At 40.8% G+C, this 20,222-nt stretch overlaps 1 protein-coding gene and 1 long non-coding RNA gene across 4 annotated transcripts in view; one reads left to right on the forward strand and one right to left on the reverse strand.

Moving 5' to 3' along the window:
- The window catches only part of ZEB1 (zinc finger E-box binding homeobox 1), a 120,053-nt gene extending 109,841 nt beyond the window's left edge, over window positions 1-10,212 (reverse strand). The window contains exon 1 of one of the 3 annotated variants that reach the window (XM_051610752.1): window positions 10,125-10,212. In XM_051610752.1, coding sequence (XP_051466712.1) covers window positions 10,125-10,182 — 58 coding nt within the window. In that variant the 5' untranslated portion in view covers window positions 10,183-10,212. Of the gene's footprint in view, window positions 1-8,246; window positions 8,315-9,255; window positions 9,329-10,124 lie in introns of those variants that run through there. The other 2 variants (XM_051610754.1, XM_051610753.1) reach the window with 2 other exon arrangements.
- On the forward strand, window positions 9,145-14,589 carry LOC127381006 (uncharacterized). The gene is made up of 4 exons (XR_007888625.1): window positions 9,145-9,251; window positions 10,312-10,398; window positions 10,864-10,970; window positions 11,383-14,589. It is a non-coding gene; the product is annotated as an uncharacterized LOC127381006 (long non-coding RNA).
- The last annotated feature ends 5,633 nt before the right edge of the window (window positions 14,590-20,222 follow it).

Here is a 20,222-nt window from a genome sequence, read left to right on the forward strand (position 1 = left end):
TATGCAAAAAGAAATGCAGCAAAATTATTTGCATATCATACTGCTTAACAAAGAACTTTTAAATTTACTTCTTTTTAAAAGAGGTTGGTGTAATTAAATGGAGAGGCTTGCCACTTCATGTCAAAATAAAGAAAGTGCCTCTATTACTTGGAGTTCTTAACTACCTTACTTATGCTGTTTTTGAAGGAAAACAGAGTCAAAGGCAGTACTTGCAAAAATATTTAAGTGTCAGATCTAAAGGCAACAGTTTGCATCAAATACCTTGTAAGAATTTTCTATTACAATTATAAAACCCTACTGCTGCATTGTCACAGTTGTTATTCAGCAAACTCTATATTTGTATCCTTTGCAGCTGGAACGCTAAAATTGTCCCTCTTCTGTGAGCTGGCTTAGCTCACAGAAACAGAAAGTCTGCCACTGGTTTTAGTCAGTAACATGCTGAGGTACAAACCTGGCTCATCCTTTCAAGAAGTCCCTCTCTATCGTGTAACTACCACATTAACTAGGCAGGCTGATCCCTGAAGGCATGATTAATCACGTGGTGAAACACAGAGAACTATGACATGTTATACTGTGTTATGTGTCACTGGAACTATTTCCCTTTTCCTATGCTACAACTGCCAATTCAATTTTACTTCTCATTTTTGCTTAAGTTATTATTCCACATTTGTGCAGAAAGACTCTCCCAGCATTTTGACTGCAATATAGAACCAATTCTGTCTTACTTCCACTATTTGTTGTAAGACATATTTAGGGTTTCAGGAATACAGGAATATGCCAATTTAAAATCTGGGAAAAGTACAAGGTAAGCCTTACCACAAAGAGGAGAAGCTGTCAGAATAGTCTTCCGGAGAACTAGTCTCTGTGATTTTAGTATCATTACAACACTGTTGTGAATGACAGAAGTTTACCTTGTGTTACTATAGGTAGCATTCAAGCCAGGTTATTAAATTACCAGATATAATAACTATACACGTGTGTCTACAAAACAAATTCCCATTGTGAATGCAAATTCACTCCCAGCACTCAGTAGCTAGAATGTGTCAAAACAGGTTATTGTAACAAGTCATCCAACCATCTACTCCTATCTAAAGTTTAAAGTTGGGAAGAAGAGAGTGTCTTCTTACTGCCTTTGAGTCACAGAAATTCTGAAACACACACCCCCCACCCACCCCCAATCAGTCTTGTCCTGCAGAAAGAGTACTTCTCCTGTGGCTATTTGCAGCACTTCAACAGCAGCACCATCCCTGGCAGTACTCTACAACCTTATCTTTCCCTCCCACATGCACAAGGTAAGAGAGGGCAAAAAATACTACATTTGCATATGTAATTATGGTGTAGTTCAGCAGTGAGCAAAAAATTACTGGAAGTTGAGAACCGATATGCCCAATGACCACACCTTAGTTTTTCAAATGAAAATACTTTGCAAGGAAGGGGAAGGGACAGTAGCAGGGAAGGAAGCCAGTCATTACAGCTCCAAAATTGCTTCAAAGTCTTATTCCTCACCTCATGCTCTTTGCAGAGCTAACTGTACCTATGCCCTTCCTGTGAGCAATAATCTAAGAATTAATCCATTAGTATGTGACTAGTTCTGTTTCACTTGAATTTAAGAAATAGCTGTATCAGGAATACTAGAACAAAAATGAAAGGCTACAGAAAAACAAACCAGGATGGAAGCCTAAACAGGTTACATATTCTGAATCCTCCTTTTCCAGTCTAGAACTCCACATGACTTATGAGTTGATAGGATACAAAACTTAAGAGAATGAAAAAAATAAATGGTCTAGAAGATGGGAAGAAGGAAAATTTGATACATACCTGAAAGGACACAAGGCAGAAATTCTTCAAGACATTGAGAAAGACTGTTTAAAAACAAGTGTATAGAACAATTAATCTTCTTTATGTTTTGGGGCATTAAGAAAAATGTTATGTTAGATTGGGGAAGGGGGAAAGTGTTAGTTAGGAAAACAGAAAAACTCAGCTTGCTTCTTTAGGTCAAATCTACCAGTCTGGCAAAAAGCAACATAATGCCTGTAATTAAGGTCTGATTTTTCTGTTCTTTAATTTGCACTTTTTCAAATTATTTCCTCAGGCCTTTTTTCTATCATGCCACATTTGTGATGTTTTGTAATTTCATTTTGCTTTCTCCTATATACACTCTGTGGACAGATGTCTCTACAAAACAGAACAGAAAACTGCCCTCAGTGTCTGTCAAACAGAATTTGAAAGGCGATGTTTGCTGAAATAATGAAAACATTTCATATCATAATAACTGAAGGTGCTCCTTAGCATCACTGGCCCAAATAGCATTTGATACTAACAAGGACAGGCATACCAGTTCATAGGTAAAAATACTCTCCTCCACATCAGATTCCTTTAACCCCTTTATTTCAGGGTCATCCATGAATGTCAACTCTCAGGATCATGGTGAAAGGCCAGGTTTGTAATCCTTTTATCTCTGGCACTCTCGACAGCTCCTCCAATGTTCTTTGCCTTCTGATACACTCCAATATCATAGGGTTCTTAGCATTTAAAAAAGTAATTTTACATGTCCTTTCACTCAAAAAACTGCTACTTGTACTTATAGATCCTAATTGGATAGGATGGAATGTAATCTCAGCACAGGATAAAATTTATCTCTTTTACTCTCTCTCCTCAGTCATAATTGAGCCCCCTAACACATCCAGAAGAATATATTCATCATTAGACATGTTCATTTGCTTTTCGTAGTTCTCCAAAAATAAGATAGATGGAATACACTGAAGGCAGAAGAGAGGGAAATGCTACCAAATAGGAAAGCAAGTATTTGTAAAGGAAGCGACAAAGGATGCCAGTTTTCAGGTTTTAACCTTTGGGTGACAGCAGTTTTTAATCAAACTGCTTTGTAATAAGAGGGGTAAAGTCCTCACATCAAGGAGATGGTGACAGCTGGGAATGACAGCTGAGGAGAGAACTGAAACAGGCTGCTTTCAAATAGTACTGATTTCTCAGAGATTAAATAGCATATTTTTAGTTAACTTCTGTTGCTCTGAAAAAGCATGTTAAAAGATACAATTATATTACAGTAATGGCACCAGAAACAAGCACAGAGCGAGGCAAACTAAAATGCCTCCTTTCTTCCCTATTTGGCAGTCCTTCGGGAAGAAATGTACAAGTCTAAAGAACCCTGGTTAATATTTCAGCACTAACCAACTGAAACATTTGAATCATCGCCTGACTGCTCCACATGTAAAGACACAAACTTAACAAGTTTCTTCTTTCTGCTCTACCCCCAACTATCCTTCTAACACGTGAACATGAGCTGTCAGGTGCTCACACAAGGAATCAGATGTATAGGCCCAGATACAGGAGGAGAAGACCCAGTACATATATTTTTACTGCCTGGAAGGTGCTTATATACTGTGGTGATGAAGGTGGTATTTTTCTCAGGAGTACTGAAACATTTAAAAAGCTATGCAGCACCTAACTGTAGCCACTATTTTATCCATCAAGTCTCCCTCTTCTTGACTGGGCTTCCTATTTTCCTGGACGTTCACACAGGAATTTACTTACCTATGCCAGAAAGGTACAATCAGATTATTAATAAACAAACTGATGCTCAACAAAAAAGAAAAACTGAAAATAACCCTAATCGTTCTTTATAAGAGGAGGACAAGCAAAGGTTAAAAAGCTGCAACTGTGATCAGTTTTTTAAAATATCAAACTTCTGTTACTCTTTCCAATAACTTAAAAATAAGACACTAGGAATTAGACAGACAGAAAAGCAAAGCAAGACTGTGAGAAATGCCTATGCACTTGCTAATTAGCTCAAGAACTATTCTGATCAAGTCAATCAGAGGCAATGGCTCAATGAGAGGCTTCAAAAATTTCCTAACGTAAGATGGAAGCAGGAAAAAAAAAAATCACAGAAAACTACACAAACAATACTCTCAGAGTCCCCCAACAACTCCAGTCTTTCAAAACATCATCTAGTCAACTGAAGTCAAAGCTATTTTCCATTGCAATCTTCTCGTGCAGCCAACCAGCGCCCAGATTCATTCAAAGCCACCAAGGTGCATCAGAAATAAGGTATCAAACCTTCAGTGAGCTGCAGACTACTCCCTCTTCCTTATTCCATCCTCCCTCCCAAGACGACTCTTTAGTCATTACTGCCCCAACAAAACCAATATCCAATTAATAACCTCTGTCCAGATCTTAACCTCTATGAAAACAGTCTTCTAAACACCCCAACACAGAGTAAGAATGTTCATGTTAACAGTGTAGGTCTTAAGCCAATTCCCTCCTGTTGCTTTTTGCTTTCATCTGCCTACACATCAATGAACATAAGGTTTGGGAATACAAAAAATACCAGAAAGCGAAATTCTGCTTCTCCAGCACATCATTACATCAACATTGACTATGCAGACAGGAAATATCACCAGTGAAGATACTATCTTAAGACCATCTAAAAATTACACAAGACAAAATTGAGTTTTGCATATTGACACTTGCTGAAAGTACAAGTATTCCAACACAATAAATATGAAAGGGCTTAAATACTTAAACTAAAGGGAATAGTAACTGCTCAATGATAAATCTGTTCTTTCTCTTTAAGGTTCTCGATAAAGCCAAATGCAAGGGTAGTCCCAAGGATTAAAAATGGATTGAGACTCATTCTTGCTATGGACTTCCCGTGTGACCTTGGGTAAGTCACTTGAGAATTTAGTCCTCAAAAATAACAGGCCTATTATAGCTACCAGAATGAAGCATCAAAATTTCTGAGACCACAGATGCAAGCCATGTCCTTCTTACTTGCTCATACCAGAGAAGATCTTAACCTGTTAAGCCCTTTTGAAAGATGTAGGTAAGTATGAGCAGAACTTCAAGAACATGAAATACTTGAAAGATAATCTGGAACTGTGCTTTGAAAATTGGAATGAAAGCTTACTAAAACCAGAATTAGTTCAGTGTTTCAAGCTCTTGTTTTGTACATTTGTGTAGAGCTTATCATGAGTAGAATCTTTATGATCTCTAGAGATGCAGTACGTACTGTTAAATATTGGATTTACAGTCAACAAAGCACACCGTATCCTAATCAGCTTGCAATATCAATTAGTCAGCTCTTGAAATTACTACCACCAGCTAGTGAGTTGAAAGCAGCGAGCCTATATTTTTGGTAAATAATACAGGCTGAATTTAGAAGTAGGGATTCTTAAGAACCATTTTGCTAGACATTGTCGTTCCAACAGTTTCTCTGCAGCAGAGAGCAGCTGCTCAAAAATCAGTTAAAAAAACAAACCAGCAAAAACCCCACAACCCAAGCTTCACAGAATCTGGTTTTATTTCTTTAACATTGTAATAGAGTCCCAAGCACATTAAAAATGCCTGCCATCCCTCAATGGCATTTTAAACCATATTAAAACATATGTTTCCACATGAAGAAAGGCATTGCTCTGATATTTTTACTAGTTTACTCCAGTCTCTCCTCCCCACCGTAAAACTTCTATTGGAAGAAATGACAGCTTAATACTACCGCCTGACTCCCAGTGGGGAAGGAGGCAGAGGAGGCTGTAGCACCCTTCCCCTGAGCAGCAGAGGAGTCTGCCCACAGAGAGCAAGGGCCCAGCTGAAGTCAGTAATGCTGCTATTAACAGGACCCCGAATAAAGCCCAAAGTTGATAGAAAGACTCAACAGGGAGGGACAGCTGATATAACAGAAAACATTCCACAAAAAATTCAGGCTGAGTTCACAGAAGTCAAATCGCCAGACTTTCAACTAAAAAATTTAATTTGAATGACTTCTGTGATAGGGAAGCCTATGTCAAAGGGAAAGTTTCATCTCCTTGCTACTTTTCATACAACTGTTTCAACAGCATGTTTTACTAGAGTCCTACAAGCAAGGAAAACTCTTTTCAGGCAAGTAATCACCTTAAAAACCCCCTGCCTCAGGTAGCTAAGTACCTTAAAACATCCTGCTTCACAACTGATGAAATAACAAGCATTGATTATTAGAAGAAAAATAAACAGATAAGTACATTTTAAAGTGTATATTTTCAGTATTATATTTCAGTAGCTAACATTAAAACAGAAGGATTACTTGGAGAGATTTCCCTGGACTCAAACAGTTAATTCAGTTGTCCATGTAGACCTGTTCACCGTGCCTGGAATTTTAAATCAAGCTACATTCCTCAATTCCCAAATTGCAAATTTAAATTAATGCTGGAGTGAAAATATGACATCTAACGAAAAAGAAAGGGAGGGGGCAAGAGAATAAAGGCATGACAAGTTGTATCCCAAGCATCACTAACACCTGACATCCTGCCAGTAGTTAACACCTTGGAGCTGAGAGAAACAGATCATGCTTTTGCCTTATTCAAAGGCATTTATGATCTTCTTACAGTCCTTAGACTTGTAACAAAACTTTATATGAAATTATTATCTAATAAAAATAAAAAGAGAGGGGGAAAAAAAGAGTTGCTGTAAAGTAACTGAAATAGCACTCTAACAAGTCAATATACATAAACTTTTAGCAGTGAAACCACTGTTTTTAAGGGGTAAGAAAAAAAAAGCTTCATACCTTCTCCTCACATATACCCTAACAGCATGCAGAATTTACTTATTTTCATACATTCTTTTTATCATTAAAAATGCATCTGAAGACATGAGGGCACACTAACATTATTTTCAGAACATCAATATAAAAGGTTGGTATCTTTTTAAACCTCTAGTAAGGGAAGTTGTAAATGTTTTGCTTGTTTTACTTGTCTCACAGCATTGCTGAAGAACAAGACATTACTTTTAGTTTTGCTGTTTAGTAAGAATTAGGACAATCCTATAATATATATAAGAAATGCTAAGAAAGCAACTAATCCTGATCCTGCAAGCTAACTCAGAATAAGAAAACCTTTGCTGACACTGAATCTATTTAAAGTTCACACAGGATTTGCATAGTGTGACAGTGCAGATGACTGGCAAAAATCACATTCCTCTTTTCTCCTCCCCATTTCTCTGTGAAAAGAGGGGGAGAAAGGGAAAAGGTAGACAGGAAGAGTGACTCCCAACCAGCACTATGTTCCTGATTCATCAGAATGGTGCTACTGTCCCAACACTTTGCTAACTCTTTTACTGCAGTGGACTTTTCCATGTTCTGGCCAGAAGTAAGGAGAATGACACCGGATAGCCTTCTTCAGGTATGAAGCACCAGATTTCCTTGTAAGCGGATGCTTTAATGGCAGAACCAATCTGCTCTTTTGCTGATCTCCAATAGAGGCAAATAAACAAGGTAGAAAAGGAACGAGCTCTAGAGTTAAGAACATAAGACTGCCTTTCCAGCTACAGCTAATGAATCAGGATGGCAGCCTTAAGTTCTAGTTCCTGAACACACAGAGGGGGCAAAAGAGAAGCAAAAGTTTACGGTACAAGAATAGCTGTGTTAAGTTTATCAACAGATAAACAGTAGGAAAGTTTACAGTATAACAACTCAATTGCCATAGCCCATTATTACTAACCAGTATAGTGGATGTCAAGTGCAATCCCTCTCTATTAATCTCACATCCTGTGGGAAAGTGAGGGAAAAAGGTAACTGGAACAGCATAAAATTGGTTTAGTGTATACTATGAACAAGACAGTTGCTGAAGCACCTCCTGTACACTGATGTCTCTTTAACAGAAGATATTCACCTATAAGAGCAAAGTGCATTTAGAGATTCAGAGGAAAAACAAGTCTCATACCTTTCTATTTTAAAGGTTAAAGGGTTAACATTTTTCCAGCCATTTTCTTTAGTAAAAACTTGCAAGTAAACATAAGGCCAACTCATGAGAAATCTCTATTATCCAGATTCTATTATCTACTGATCCTAATGCATCAAAGCACTGTGACTTCAGTTGGTTTTAATTCCTCAAAAAAAAGGAACCAAAACCAGGCTAAACCAAAACATACTATGATTCTATCTTGCAGAACTACTTGATAAAAACTCGGAGATTTTTATAATAAAAGGGGTGCAGCAACGAGGTCCGAAAGTGATGAAGATGAAAGACACCTGGAATGATACCATGTCTTATACACCTTTTGTTTTCTGCAAGTGATACGTGCTGCAGACAAAACCTTTTGTGCTAAACAGCCTCAAATCTGGTCTTCTAATATTAAGCACAAAGGAAAAACACTGACAGCAAGCATGGTAAATAAATCCCTCCCTTGAGAACGAAAGCAGCAGACAGGAGGGGGCTGACATGCATGCAGGAGAAAACTAAACACCATCTTTTTTCTACCTGCACAAGTTGCCATTTGCTGCAGCGATCAAGAATCTCCTTCCCCCGTTGATTTCAAAAGCTAGGTTTTCAGACAATTTCTCTCTCAAGTCATCTGTTGATATGCTCTAGGAGTATGATATTCCTATCACTGGATCTTTAAGAGAAAAATCCATTTTCTTTCCTGTTCAGGTAAACATGTTTACAGCTCCTGCACAGACGCTGGGTGGTTCAGACTCACATGTCACACACATGCCGTCAGCAACAAGAAAAGCCCCTTTCTCTGATCATCAACATTTTTAATAAGGTAAAGAGAGAAGCACTTTCCAAACTTACCTTCAGCACAGCCAAATCATGAGTTAAATATAAATATTTACACTAGGACAAGGAATTAATAACATGAGCATGCAAACAAAAATACTTGCTAGAAAACGCCAAAAGCAAAAATAAGAAAACCCTCCGAAGTTCAAAGCAAGCAAATCAACTCGTTAGCCCCTGGAAAGGCCATTATTTAACACCACGTTATGGCCGAAACAGTGAGGATTAGAGAGAATGATCGTGACTCTGATCTATTTCAAAGACGGTTCGCTGCGTATGAAAACATCTCGGATCGCAGGCAAAAAGCCTTCCTATCTGTGACCCTGCACAGGAAATGCCACATAAAACCTAAAATTGCCAAGGAAGGTTACAAAATCTCTTGCTTTACATCCTATTGCGAAGAGTCGCTACAAGAAGCAAACTACTTCTCCATTTTCCAGAAAATAAGTACAGAGTGAGTGTTACTAGCGTTTATTGCCCCCGCCGTGTACCTTCCAAATGCATCCTAAAGTAACACACGTACCAAAAGGGAAAAAAAAAACCAAAACAAACCCAAACAAAAACCACCAACCCAACCCCACCAGCAGCCCTTAAGTCTGAAATGTAAATGTAATTCCTTATATAGACTGCAGCAGTTGGTCACACACGCACGGAGAACGGAGCGGGGGCCCCCGGCCAAACCGTTACCACCCATTATTATACAAACAGGTACCTCCGAAGCCAGAGGGAAGGGAAGAAACTTCGCCGCCCGCCCCCGCCGCCCGGGAGCAGCCCTCCCTTCTCCACCGGGACCCGGGGCGGGGAGGCAGCTCGGCGGCCGCCGCCGGGGACCAACTCCCGGCGGGGAGGCGGAGGCGAAAAAGCGGCAAGCGGGGGCCCCGGCCCCCTCCCGCCGGCCCGGGGCGGCCGCGCCGAGCTGCCCCCGCGCCAACCGCCGCGGCCCTGCTGCCTCCCCGGGGGCTGCCCCCGGCCCCCCCGCCCAACGCCCACCCGCCCCGCAGCGCCGGCCGGCAGCGAGAAGCGGGGAACTCCGGCGGGCGGCGGAGAGAGCGGCGCTCCCCGCGGGGCGATCCCGCCCGCGGGGCCGGGGGGGGTGCGGGGAAGCGGGGAGGGAGGCCCCGCTCCGCCGGGGCGCGCAGGTAACAAGTTTCGGAGTTGGGGCTACCGAGGCCGGGCGGGCGGCACGGGCTTCCCCGCCGCTCCCCACTGGCGCTCGGCGTCTCCAGCCGGGCCGGAGGGCGGCGGCACGGCCGGGGGGGCCCCGAGCCCGCTCCCCGCAGCGGCGGCGGGGCGGTCGCGGGGCGTGTGGGGAAAGGCAGCGTGTAACGGTCCCGGACAGGCGGCGGAGTGCGGAGGCACCGCTAGGCGGAGGAGGGAGGCGGGCGGCGAGGCGAGGGAGGCACCAGGTAGCGGATATAACGGTGCGGAGGGAGCCGGGCTCCCGGCGAGGAGCGGCGGGGGAATTACTTGAGCGCCCGCCCGACCTCCCCCCTCCGCTCTCGGGACGGCTCTGCCCGGCCCCCGCCCCGGCCCCGCGGCCGCCCCGGCACGGCCAGGCCGCTGCCCCGCGGGCTGACTGACCGTTGTTGCGCCTCGGGTTCGCCTGCTTCCTGCGCTTACACCTGGGGCCATCCGCCATGATCCGCTCGCTTGTGTCTAAATGCTCCAGTCACCTCCTCCCCCGCCCTCCCCCCTCCCCTCCCCTCCCCCCCGGACCTGGTTTACGACACTGGGTGGTTTTACTTTTACATCACCTTCCTACACCTAGTGCTCGGCCGGAACCTTGTTGCCAGGGGAGACGGGCGCTTTACGGCAGGACGTTTGAACGGCGGCGGGGGAAAAGTTGCGGCCGCAGGTACCGGGAGCGGCCCGGGGGGACCCGCGGGGCGGCTGCGGCGCCGGCCGGGACCCCTGCTCCGGCCGGGGAGGAGTGGGGTGGTGCGTCCCCCCGGCCCTCCGCCGGCAGGGGGGATCCCTCCGGGGCGGGGCGGTCTGAGGGGCGGGAGCAGAGGGCGGTGGGCTCGGGGGCGGCGGGGGGACCCCGGGGGAGATCCACCCTCCCCGCTGGCATCCCCTGGCAGGCGGACCGGCCCGCCTCCTCCCTCCGGCCCCGCTGCCAGGTGCCTCCCGCCCCGCGGCCGCCCCCGGTGCCGCGGGGATGAACCCGCCTCGGCCCCGCGCCCCTCGGCCCGCGCCGCCACCTGCCCCGGGGCTGTCACCGCCGCGGGGTCCCCCCGGGCCCCCTCACCGGGGAGGGGGAGGCAGCCCTGCCGGTGTCAGCACGGGCTGCTGCCGTCGTGGCGACGATCCTGCCTTACAGGTCTGACCCGGGAACAAACCGCGGCGAGAGAGTGATGCTGTTCCGCCGTCTGCGAAATCTGCCCTCCTTGGGCTTTATCCTACGTCCCGCTTAAACCGAGAGAAGAGGTATAAATTTGTGTGCCCTGAAAAACAACTTAAAAAGGGGAAGGAACCCATTCTTTACACATTATTCATAAACAACCTTGTTTGAGCTTAATAAACATTTAATGTATTAACAATGCAAACACTACCATCAAACACTCGTACTATTTATTTATTTACTCTTGCCTTTCACTGTTCACTTCAGGCAATAAAGTAATGTATTAAGTTTTCCATTTGTTTCTAGGCTTTCTTTATTATTTTTTTTTTTCCTTGCCCTGGGATGATTCTGTAGAATTTCTAGTTCTGTGCTTCTGGGGAATGCTTTTACCCAACCAAGTTAGGTTTCAATGAAAGCATTTCTGTTAATGGAATATTTTACTAAGTAGTTGATACGCTACTGAATTTGAGGCCTTCAGCTATCATGCTATATCCACAGGTTGGAGCACATCTCCTCGTCTCATGGAAGCAGCAGAACATGTCTCGAGGAAGTGAACTAGTGAACACTGGCACTTGGTGGAAGTACTTTGCATCTGAAGCTCCCCTGGAAGTCAGTACAGTCAGAAATGCTCAAGAAAGAGGTGTAGGGCTGAAGTGGATGCAGAGTTAGGTAAAAAGATCTAGAGGGATTTTTTCAAATTGGATTGCACTCTTCAGAAATGTACATGGGCTGTGGATTTGGGTACTCACATTAAAACAGTTGTTGCCCTTCTTTACAAGTACAAATGATTTGTCTAATATTTCTCAAAACTGGTAAATTTAAGTGGTGTTTTTACAGATGTCTCTTTACGCTGTGTGGTTTGGCTGCTGACTTCAATAATTTAATGAGGATCTACCTGAGAGTTGTTAAGGTGCTTTGGAATTCATGGATGTTTTTATCATTCTGTGGATAAATTTAACCAAAATATCGTGTACAAGTTTTCATGCTAGGCTTTCAGTTCCTGAAAATTTGTCATGTTTTAGGAAGTAGTTGCAAAAATAAAAATTATAATGCATCTGTAAATGTATTTGTAGATTTGTAACAAAAGTCCCCTGCATGCTGCTGCAGATTACCAAGTAGCTTTGTTTTCTTTGAGTTTTGTCAGTTTTCACCTCTGGATAAGAATTCTTGTCTGCTCATTTTGAGAAAAATACGTTTCCTTACAGAATGAGGGGAGAAACAGTCTCCTGGTGTTATTGCTCTTTTTTTGCACTTGAATCTCTTGAGGTTTCCAAGCAGTTAGGAGAAACTGGTGACAACTCTTGCTGTCCATTAGTTTCTGAAGAGCAGAACTGGAACTGCCAGGAACATTGCTGGCTCTACCCAGCTATAGCTTTGATAAATGAGAAGAGAAAATCCAAGCAGTCTTTGTATATGATAATTTCAATACGAAGGAAGTTTATAAACCAAAAAAGCAGAGGATAGTGTTTCGCAACAATTACTGATCACTATTCATTGTGGAAAGCATCTCATTGTCAACTTCCAAATAGATATGTGGATGGGTTGGGGTATTTTTTGTTGATTGTAGTGGGTTTTTTTTAAATTTCATATATTTAATCCAAGCAACTGGTCACTTCATATCTTTGTGTGCAAAGTTCCCATTAGTTACTCTGCTAAAAGGCATCATAATTGAGGATGCAGCCACTGTCAAAGTGTTTGGGCCTAATGCATTCTTCTAATCCTGGATGCAAACCCACCAGTTAAAATTCTTGCTCTTCAATATACGAGCACATTATATATGTAATTTAAACTGCTTTGTGCCACTACTAAGCATAGTAAAATCCTGACTTTTCAGTCAAGGATGCAGGAATTAATCAATGTACTATTTTGCAGAGTCTCAGCAAAGCAGTGTATTTTCTGCATCCTCTTAAATGTGACAAGCTTAACAATATGTTTCTTGAAAGGAGGAACTTTTAAGACAGTGGTCACCCGTAACAACTGGTTTGTATTTAATGACAGAACTTGTATGGGAATTTAGGCAACCTAAATAGGCACAATGTCATTTAAATGTCAGATTGCATAGATGCAATCACCTTATTTGAAATTTATTTCCATTTGCCTGAAGGCGGGAATTAAAATACTTCAATAGTCACACTGGAGCCTGTATGCTCAAAACCAGATAATGATTATTACAAATAGTTTTTGCCATTTTAAAAACAGTATTGTATGCTGATTTATGGTTGATGGTCTCAAGCAATCTGTTTTCTGTTTGTGTGCCTACTCCTTATTCATGTTTTTGAAGCAAAGTTTCACATCCTATCTTGAGTAATCTAGATTTAATGGTGTTCATTTAGTTGAATGAATTTAGAACTACAGTGCAAAATGACTCAGTGAATTGTTTCTTGTTTCATTTCTAGTTTGTGGAGATTCTTTTTTATTTTTTCCATTAGTGAAACTTTATTGTCACTTCTATGTGTTTTCTTGGAATGTCAGTTCCTGAAATTTACTTTTCAATCGATGATTTTTTATTTATTTTAAAATACACTTTTGCATCTCTACAGAAATAGTAGTGGAAGGAGAACAATGACCCAGAAATATGTAGCTTGACTGCATTTAGCTGAGGAACCGATCTTGAGTGACGTGGATATTAGAGACACCATCATGCAGTTTTAGTGTCCTTCTAGATTGTCTTTCAGTTTTTGCTTTTGCTTCCAAGTGAATCCAGTAAGTTTTGAAGGTCTACCCTGGGATGTTGTATAGTCCCAAAAAATGGCAAAGCCATTTGAAACTTTTGCACATTTACTTAAAGTGGAGTTTGTAAATATTTATCAAAAGAACCCTTTTTCACTTTGCTTCTGATTTTCTTCTGTTTCTTTGTTCATTTAAAGCTTGAAGCTATGATTCCTCATAAATTGTCATGTCTTGCAAGACTTGAAAAGGCTGCACCTCCTTGAAGGGTGAAAGTATAAGGATGTAAACTGCCATAAAGCATCGACGTCTACATATCTCTGTATAGCTATGATGACTTGCATATATGTGCAACTGATGTTTCAAAAATCCTCTTATTAAGAAAAAGTGTGAAGATCACAAGGGCCTTCAAAGCCACTTTGGTTCTCTTGCCTTCCTTTTGCCCTACTTGTTGCATATTAGTTTTCTATTGAAAGCAATTAACCTGTGCTGGTACCTGTGTCAGGTTGGTGTGCTGTATAAAATAAGTGTATGGAAACATAACCAGGGTCTGTAATTCTATTCTTATGCTAATTTTAACTTTAGATGTGATCTCTGTTTCAGAGCCTTCACACAAGCAAAAAGAGATTTTAGAGAAAGAAAAAAATGGAAAAGGTCATGCCACATTCTTAGTGGAAAAGACAAATCTTGCGTGTTCAAAATGGAATTGGAATGCAAATTTCAGTGTGAGTGTTGGATTGTGAAGAGCTGAAATTTTTTTTGTTGTTTTCAAAGTATTTGGAACTTCAGCTGAAAATGTCTACTTCGATACTTTCTTTTCTACTACTAGATGCAGTAGCAAAATACTGTATCAAAATATTATTTTTTGTTTTAAATTGCATGTGAACTTGTGAGTGATCAAATTACAGTTGTAGTGCAGTTAGATTAGCCAGTTTTATTAGTAGCACATTTCCCATTCATCTTTGTTTATGATGACTCTGCGTAAGTGTCCTTATCCATTATGTTATCTAATTAAACACTAACGTATTGTGAATATTATCCCATATGGTTCATGTCTATTTCCTTCTGTAACTTACACTCTGTTTCTGATTTAATTCTACTCCCCAGCCCTCTTGCTGTTTGCTGTCTCACAGTTTTCTGTGATTGCTCATTTGGCTCTCGTTTGGAGTTACGCTCTGTTATGGTATCTGTACAGCTGGCTCACTCAGCTCTTAAAAGCTCAGCTTAAACCTGATTTCTTAATTATTCTATATTCTTCTTATTTATATTTGGGATTTTTTAAACTGCTGGAACATGTTCTAATGTTAGATGTTATTGTTTCTTTCTCTTTTGTGTTTTGGCTTTTTCTCACTGCAAAGTGGCCTAATACTTCTGCAGGAAATGTCTGTTAATAGATAAGGGAAAGGGGTTGGTTTGGAACTTGCAGTGTGTATTCTGAATATCCAGAATTAACATAAAGAAAACTAGAAAAAAAATTAAATGAAGGTCTACCAAAACAAACAAACAAATACAATTAAAAGTCTAATTTTGCTTAAGAGACCTCAACAAATTGTCAGTCAGTGCTGTAAGGAGAAACACAGATGCTGTGATGATTAATTTCTGAGATGTGAACTAAAGCTTTGGCATCCTCTACATAGTTGGTCTGATTCTCCTATTTGGCAAGGTAAGCTGTCTGATAGATACAAACATATGATATTAAAATGGACAATAATATGTTTGAAACTCAGATGCACAGACTGAATTTGTTTGCACTATAGAGCTGTATAAAATCTAGTGTCATTATACCTGGGTTTTGTTTATGGGGACAGGGAACACCAGTTCAGTGCAAGACTGATCATGTGTTGATAAAGAATTGGAAAGGGATTGTGGTTCTTATGTAAGGCTATGCATATCAGGAATTTTTGGTTGCAAGATCAAACAAGGAGAGCCTAGGTTAGATCCAGCCAAACAATTTTTTTTTTTTTTTTTTTTCCCCTTGTGGAAATAAAAGCCTAAAAAGATTTCATGTGTGATTAAATAGAAAATGTCTTTTTTACCCAAATGTTAAAAGCTTGGATTAGAGCAATTGTCACAAGCAGAACAGCTGGTCCAAGGGTTTCCATGAACCCAGTTATTAAAAAATTCCCTTTATTGGGTTGTCTCTTATTGGTAAGTTTGAACAGAGATGTCTGTGGTGGGCAGTACTCTAAATCACTGGGCTATAGATATTCTGAAGAAATCGCATTTTCTCATGTTGATTCTGACTAACTATCTAAGTACTGGAAGAAGGACCAGAGCCCCTGTGTCATCTTAAGTATTTTGAAATAGTCTCTGTTCTTCTCATCATTTAAATCAATGTTCTGGCTGTTAACTTATAAACTTTCTCTAGCTTAATGATTATTTTAGGTATTTTATAGAAACAAATACCATTCATCAGTAGAGACAACCACCTGAACTGTTGTCGTTTGGAAGGTGAATTGGCACCATAGGTGAATGATGATGGTTCACTTTTTCTTGAGGAGAGAATAGAATCAAACCTTGGTTTTTAATATCCTAGAGGAACTCAGTTACTACTGGGCTTTCATATTAAAGATGGATTACACCCAACATTTCGTGCATGCATGTTCTGAATGGCCCGAATCAGATTCTGCAGAGCAGACAGGTAGAGAAAGGCTGAGCTTGAAGATCTGCAGGTGGTTGGGTAGTGTGAAGAGCTGGGCAGCTGTAGGGATGAGCAGAAGCAGATCTTCATGTGCACAGAGAGTTTAACTGAAAAATTCTGTGTAACTAGGATTAGCCAGAAGCTGAAAGTGGTAACGGAGAGCTTTGTTTGGATGTAGATGCCTGCAGGATCTTGTCTCACCACTCTTTTGCAAATACTAAAGCTATCTGAAGTAATTAAGATGTTTAGGTAATTTTATTTCTATTTAAAAGGTCCATTAACCCCTTTCAGTAGCTGTTGGTAGGCATTTATTGGAGCAGTTGATTTCTTGCAGGCAATGACTAATTAATGTTTAGTAACTAGTAGGTGATCACGTGTGGGACTTAGCTCCCTTATGTAGAGTTTTACTTCTGGGCTAGTCTTTGTACCAGGTGGGGACCTAGTCAGTAGAATGCAGTGTACCTCACAGGCATCTAAAGTTAAGTGAGAAGAATCCCACCTCATCTCTTACTCTTTACATCAGTTCAGTCAGTTAGATAAGTTTGGGGTTTATGAGGATGACTTCATTTCTCTGCTCTAACTTTTACACAACGTTCTCTAAGTTGTTGACTCTCTTGCACTTGGTGTCTCTTTTTCCTGAGTCTCTTCAGACACAGTTCCCATTCCAGCTCTGAGGATTTTCACCCAATGTGCCATATATCATCAAAGGCAACAAAAGCATTTGTTATGCCATGAAAAAAATTAGCTTTTTAAATGAAAATATTTGTAATCCAGTCAAATGTTTATAAAACATTTGAGGAGTCTTAACATAGAGAGGATAACTGCGAAAACCTTATTCTGCAAATACGTTTAATTCAAAAGCTTGAAGTTTGTTTCTGCAGCCAGGTGTGCTTGTATTTGGATTCATCATTACAGCATTTTGAAGCAGAGAACAGAAGAAATCTGCTTAATTGTGATTAATAATAGTACTTTATTGTCATGCGGTTTATTTTAAATAACCTTAAAAACTTTATGGGATTAATTGTTAATTTTAGATGTAAGATTCATCTACAAAATGGAAAAGCTGCTCAGTACAATAGCATTCTTCACCATTAATCCAGGACTATACTTATTTGCATGCTTCACCTTACACTCTGTCTTTAGTTGGTGATTGCTTCATAAAGACTGCTCTGCTCCTAAATAGTATTTATAGGTTCAGTGACATTTTTATCTTAACATTGTTGCTTGCTTAAATGTTTATTCCAGAAGTTCTGAAAAATTATGTTTACAATTACTGTTAATTTCCCCTATGAAAGGTAGCTTATACACAACTGTTTTTCAGCGTCTATTTTGAGACATATTAACTACAGTCTAGTCCTAATCTGAGTCAGACTGAATCAGTCACATTTTCTCTTTAATAACAAGGTAGTGCATTAGTTTTACTGCCTGTGAAACTGCATTTTAAGGACCTATGCATTGCCTCGGTCTCTCTTCTCCTCAAACTGATACATACTGACATGAATCCTAAGCGAATGGTTTTGGTGCTGTTTTCCCAGCCACTTTCCTGTGGTATAGTAATGGATAAACCTTTCTGTTGACTGGGCAAGACTGAAGAAATAAAAAAGCAGACAGACCTGTCCATTGCTCTGACTACCTGGACTTAAATGCCAAATTCAGCAGACCATTGCTCACGCATAGAAGAAAACACTGGACAGAGTATCCAGCCAGGCAGAGATCACCAAATGTGCCAGAGCAAAACCCATGGTTAAATTGAAAGGGAAATATTTTATGTAAATTAATGTGTGTTCTTTTTCTTGCTTGCTACTCCATGCTGTCTCTCCTGTACTACTGCACGAGAGTGCAGGGTGCCTTTCTTCACTGGCTTTTCTTACCTTTCAGACTACTGAAAACATGCAAAGCAATTTTAGATGACATTTATGGCGTATATCTGTTATTACATTACATCATTTTGTGTACACACACACATATAAAGCTATTTTTAAAGATTAGGAAGGTCACAAAGTCATGGGCTTGGCCTAGATTTGTGATCCCTTGGTTATACCCACATCTGCCTGCCCCATCCCTCCCCAGGAGATTACCACCACCACAGCCAAGGCTGCCGTTCAAATCCCTGTGTATTAGCAAACTGAAAACAAGAGTAGTTCAAATTAAAAGTGCTATGCTGGACCAGCAGCTGCAGGCTCAGTCTTTCTCTCATTTATTTGAAGTGACTGAAGAGGTTACCTTTTCCAGTTGTATGATCGATGCTGTTTTCAGCCGTTCCAGCTATATCCAACATGGATAGCAACGTTACAGAATGGAAATATTAATGCTTCCCTTTTCAGTCACAGAGTTTTATTTCTTACCCCATATTATGCTAGCTACATTACCCCATCTCTTCCTGCAACTTGTGAAGATGTGTCACTTGGCAATATCTTAATATATCTTTCTTCCTTGCTCAAAATACTTCCCAAATCCTAATCATGCAGGTTCTAGGAAGACATTTGATTTTGACTTACATGATATGCAATATATGGAAGGTCATATATCATGTCAGGTATGTTTCATTCATCAGAGTTGGCTTCCCAAAGGTGAGAAACTAGCCAAAACCACAACATGGGAAATTCCGTAAGCAATAAGTGTGTTTGGGGATTCATTTGGACTTGTTTGTTCCAACAGCATCTACTGTAATGATGACTACCAGCTAGAGGTAGACTGCTCTGCAGAGAAGTAGTATGGGGGTATGGTAACAGAAAGACTCCAAGTAATTTTTCTTCAACTTCCCTACTGGAAAAAAAAAATTGATTTCTCCCAACATTCTGCTTTTCCCCTCCAGAATCTCAACAAACTCATCAGGAAGCTGTTTATTTCTCAATTAAAAGAACATCCAAGACCCTTCATTTCCCTTTTGTGGTTCTACTTGCATCTAAACTGGCGTTTGACATTTCATGCTACACACAGTTCCAGCAGATGTAGGCTCAGTGGCCTTACAACTAGGTACTATGTTAAGTGGTATCTAATTTTAGGAGATGCCATATGGCTTTCCCTGTATTTTCCTAGATAGTTTGTGAAAGGTAAGCATGCTGTTTCATTACAGAGATCTATTATTTCCTGAAGCCATGGGAAGGTGTATGCTTCCTCAAGAGGATCCAGTGCTCCTTGGACTGCAATCTATCACAAGACTATGTAGAGCCCTTCCTACCTCCTTGTTACAGGTATGATCTAAAAAAGAAACTACAGGGATAATTAATATCAGGGCACTGATCTGGAGCCTGAGAATACAAGTTTCAGGATGATGATGTAGCAGTCATTTTTTTATCTTTCCCATTAGGAGATGCCATCTGATTTTAGGACCTAGTAATCTCCAATTTTTTAAGTTACTCTTCACTGCAATGCAAGAGTTCTCTCTTCTGTTATCTGACAATCTGGGATCCTTTAATAAGGAAAACATCATTCCAGTATTAGAAAGAATATTTCAGCTTGCCGTATTTAATCAGAACATACTGAAGCAAGATGCAGAGCAGGAATAGATGAAAGCCCGGCTCCTCCATTAGATGCTAAGTAAGTATAACCTTCCCATCTAAAGAGAGTAAAAAATATTAAGAAATTACTGGCTTGGTTTTATGAAGAGAATAATAAGGATCAATCATTTAAGAATAACGACCTAGTTAAATAGAATTACAATAATAAAACACACAAAGGTTAAGATATGTTGCTTATGGTATATGTTAAGACATCTTAGGGGTTAAGATATACGTTGAAGACAGTGCCAGATTTGTCTCCATGCCTCTCCCATTAGGGATTAGATCACATTCCACAAGGCTAAAGGTAATCTACTTGTTATCATTTTCCATTATGAAATTATCAGTGCTGCTCTGTCAAGCTCTAAGCACGTGTTTCCTAAACAGAGTCCATCTGACCAGTTGTCAGCCACTCTGCTTGCTGGTGGTGCATCTGTCAGTCAGAGCATGTTCCCTCCTTACCTGACAGCACTGCTTATCCAACTGTTCCCAGAGTGGGAATCTGCAGAAGGCACTTAAAGAAGAGACAG

This window comes from Apus apus, chromosome 2 (assembly GCF_020740795.1).
Source record: "Apus apus isolate bApuApu2 chromosome 2, bApuApu2.pri.cur, whole genome shotgun sequence".
Classification (NCBI taxonomy): Eukaryota; Metazoa; Chordata; class Aves; order Apodiformes; family Apodidae; genus Apus; species Apus apus.